Genomic DNA, 4182 nt, shown 5'->3' on the forward strand with positions numbered 1-4182 from the left:
AACCATAACAGTTATATACAATCTGAAAACCATAACAATTATATACAATCTGAGAACCATGACAGTTATATACAATCTGAGAACCATAACAATTATATACAATCTGAGAACCATGACAGTTATATACAGTCTGAGAACCATAACAGTTATATACAGTCTGAGAACCATAACAGTTATATACAGTCTGAAGGTTTACCCGTCAGTATTCACTTGCTATAAGAAGTCATCCATATATAATTATTATATGACAGACTATAAACCCGGGTACACTAATGGTATATATATTTATATCAGGGGAGAGAGAGTAGTATCTTATATATATTACTGCGCAATTCCAGGAATCGCTCCCTCTGTGTAATAAACGTATAAAATGATCAACAGAGAAACCTGACGGCTTATCTCGAAAGTTACGTTCTTGGATAGTTATTCCACGGTCAACGGTAGCTTGTAATTATAATGATCGGTTAAGTATATCCATGGAGTTTGTTGTTGTTTAGGGGAAAATGTTATGTTATGTATTGGAGATAAGTTACAGTAGAAGTTAAACCAGCGTTTGACAACTAATAAAAATGGAACATTTGTTTGTTTGTTTGTTTTGAAGTTAAGCACAAAGTTACACAATGGTCTATCTGTGCTCTGCCCGCCACGGGTATCGAAACCCGGTTTCTAGCGTTGTAAGTCCGCAGACATACCGCTGTGCCACTGGAGGACCAACGTTTGATAACTAATAAAAATGGAACATTTGTTTGTTTGTTTGTTTTGAAGTTAAGCACAAAGCTACACAATGCCCACCACCGGTATCGAAATCCGGATTCTAGCGTTGTAAGTCCGCAGACGTATCGTTGTGCCACTGGCTGGCATAGCTGAAGATGTAGAAGATAGTGAGCGTGTTGATGAAAGAAATCAGGGATGAAACAACGACTCGTGAATTTTCTGACATTTGTTTTCACGTTGAAGACGAAACTTTTAGTAGACCGGTTAGATTAGCATTGACGTAATTGGTGTTATATCAGCAAGTCTGTTGTCTTAACATGATAACACTGATGTCCTAATTCAAAACTTATTACAAGACTTTTTTTCAAGGTAGAAATTTGATACCACTTATTGACGTACCCCAGTTTCATTCCATTTTATTGTGATATGATATCGCTTAATAGAGAGTTATTTCCTCCATCTTGACTTGTACTGTCTGATATCGTTTAGAACGGCGGAGAATAAGTTAGTGTGATTGTGTAAGTTTTTATATTCTAGCCTGCCCTCTAAAAAATCACTTGAATTTAGGAACGCAGTTTATTGTTTGTTTGTTTTTGAATTTCGCGCAAAGCTACACGAGGGCTATCTGCGCTAGCCGTCCTTAATTTAACAGTGTAAGACTAGAGGGAAGGCAGCTAGTCATCACCACCCACCGCCAACTCTTGGGCTACTCTTTTACCAATGAATAGTGGGATTGACCGTCACATTATAACGACCCCACGGCTGAAAGAGCGAGCATGTTTTGGTGTGACAGGGATTCGAACCTGCAAATTGCGAGTCGAGCGCCCTAACCACCAGGCCATGAACGCAGTTTATACAGGAGCCATTCATTAGTTGGCATATCCTATTGATTAGCGTGCAGGACTATAAATCTAAAAGTTCAAGGTTCGCACCCTGACTCCGCCAAACACATTCCGCACTTTCAGCTGGGGGGGGGGGTGTACGAGTGACAATCTATCCTGTTATTCTGTACAAAGCCCTTGATGCGGCCGGTGCTGCTGACTGGCTGCCTTCTCTCTGATCAATGGTTCAAGACGTAGAGACCTCTGACCTGGCCGTTTAACCCATGTGCGCAATACCTATAATCCAGGCTGGAAATGCAAATAATACATTTGAAGTATGAATAAAAGAAAGTTACATCATCAGGTGTGTTTCATTCTGTAGAGTATATTTCACTAATACTAAACATTTTAATTGTTGGCCATTTACAATTACAAACTCATCTGTTCGACAAAATTCAAACAAACACTCCTTGTCGGTGACCACGTTTCAGAAATATATATATATATATATGAAACGTTCTTTTTCACGGACGTTGCGGGAAACGTAGCCTCTTGAGATTGTTGAACGCTAAAAACAGATTTTAACCTATTATTATTATTATTATGCTAAGGTTTGAACAATATATATTTTATTTTTTTAGAATTACCTATGTCTGTGGTGGATCAAAATACTTCGTTTCAATCTCACTCTAAAGAGACCGTTCCCACCATCACCGTGGAGACGTCAGTTACGCCTCAAGATCCAGCTCACTGGAAAGATTCCTTACCAATAGAAGACGAATCATGGTAAGCCTGCAATAAACTTGTCAGGTTAAAATATAGAAACATATCTTTAAAGTCTCTTGTCTCGCTCTAAAGGAAACGTTGGGCCACCTCGGAAGAACCTACAGTCGCAAGCTTGTAAAACTGTTAACAAGCAGTCTTTTTGTAGTAAGAACTGGCTAATTTAAAAAAAAAAAAGAAATGAATGGGAAAGTAAAAAAAGTGGGCATCTTTACGAGATCCCTGCAGAGACTTCTTCAGTGAATCATAAATTTATCAAGCATAAATACCACATGTAAAAAAAGATCAGCCTTCTTATGTTGCTTCTTTGAATTTATGCACAAAGCTAAACAATGGGCTATCTGTGCTCTGCTCACCACAGGTATCGAAACCTGGTTTCTAGCGTTGTAAGCCCGCAGACATACCGCTGTGCCACTGGGGGTTCTTATGTTGTACTCGACACCTCTGATCGAAAATAAGTTTAAACGTCATTATTATTAAAACATTTTGTGTGTGTGTGTGTGGAAAAGTCAAACACACACATATTGTAATAAGACACGTGATTTTCATCGTGTAAAATCAAAATAATATAGACTCCTGATTTCTTAGTGCGTGTGTTTTTTCTCTCTCTAATCATGAGATAGTTAGGTATTTTTTAAACTGTTCACAAATAATGGACATAGTGTCACGATTTTTTGTTTGATCAAAAAGAACTTTATACACTAATAGCGTGATCCAAACCGCTGGGTTTAGTTCGTATGTAGGTTTTCGGTTTTAATTTCAATTTTTTTTTATTGCCTTTAAAACTCTTTTCTTACAAAACCAAGTCCAGAAGCATGACAATGCATTGATAATGTCAAATATGGAAGTTTTTGTTCTTATTCTTGGTCACTACGTTTTACTGGTCAGTTGCGAACAAACGTCGTAAGTGTTCCAAAGGTTATGAGTCTCCATAAAGAACTACTTTTATGAAGTTCAGTCAATGGAATACATGTGATAGTCTATCGTGTACCAACTACAAAACACCTTTGTTTACCTTGGGATGTTATTACAGGAGAAACAGACATAAAATTACAATGTTATTCCTGTAACCAGCAGAAAGCACGACTATAGCAAGCAGAAAGCACGGACGTCACGTGAAAAAGTACCTAGGAATTGAAACGTTCAAATCCACAATGTTCATGTTATATTGTCACAAGAACCTCAGTGGACAGTTTCATCAGGTCCACTGTTTCACCATTCTGAGTCAAAGATGTGATCTTGAAAGTATCCAGAAACTGTGAATGTTGGCGTATCACATTTAGGCATGCCTGCTAGTCAATGTTGACAACCAAACAGTGTGAATGTTAGACGTCACAGTGTTATGAATGTAAGAATATACACGAAGATATATTATATATGAATATCTGATTCACAGTTTACTTGCTGAGTTTTTTGTTGTTGTTTTTTTTTACGATTCGTAATATCATACTGATTACCCATACCATATACGTACCACATATGATTTCATAACTGATATTTATTTAGGTTCAATTGCGGATACTGTGCAAATATCACGATGGTACGAACTCGTGTTTGATGTTAAGATTATTTTTGTGAGTAAGTAACTGATCTGTAATGAAAATCAATACCCTATGTTCATAAACACACATTCGTTGTCCAAACCTTCGTACTGACTTGATGGGAGGTAGGGTTCATAAACACATTCGTTGTCCAAACCTTCGTATTGACTTGCTGGGAGGTAGGGTTAATCAACACATTCGTTGTCCAAACCTTCGTACTGACTTGATGGGAGGTAGGGTTCATAAACACATTCGTTGTTCAAGCCTTCGTACTGACTTGATGGGAGGTAGGGTTCATAAACACATTCGTTGTTCAAGCCTTC

The 4182-nt window shown here is 37.8% G+C and overlaps 1 protein-coding gene across 2 annotated transcripts in view; it reads left to right on the forward strand.

Moving 5' to 3' along the window:
- LOC106472029 (cyclic nucleotide-gated cation channel beta-3-like) overlaps positions 1-4182 on the forward strand; it is a 58771-nt gene that overhangs the window by 10052 nt on the left and 44537 nt on the right. For both annotated transcript variants that reach the window (XM_022400632.1, XM_022400633.1), the window contains exon 2: positions 2177-2321. In XM_022400632.1, coding sequence (XP_022256340.1) covers positions 2177-2321 — 145 coding nt within the window. The remainder of the gene's footprint in view (positions 1-2176; positions 2322-4182) is intronic.

Source organism: Limulus polyphemus, unplaced genomic scaffold (genome assembly GCF_000517525.1).
Source record: "Limulus polyphemus unplaced genomic scaffold, Limulus_polyphemus-2.1.2 Scaffold5028, whole genome shotgun sequence".
NCBI classification, from domain to species: domain Eukaryota; kingdom Metazoa; phylum Arthropoda; class Merostomata; order Xiphosura; family Limulidae; genus Limulus; species Limulus polyphemus.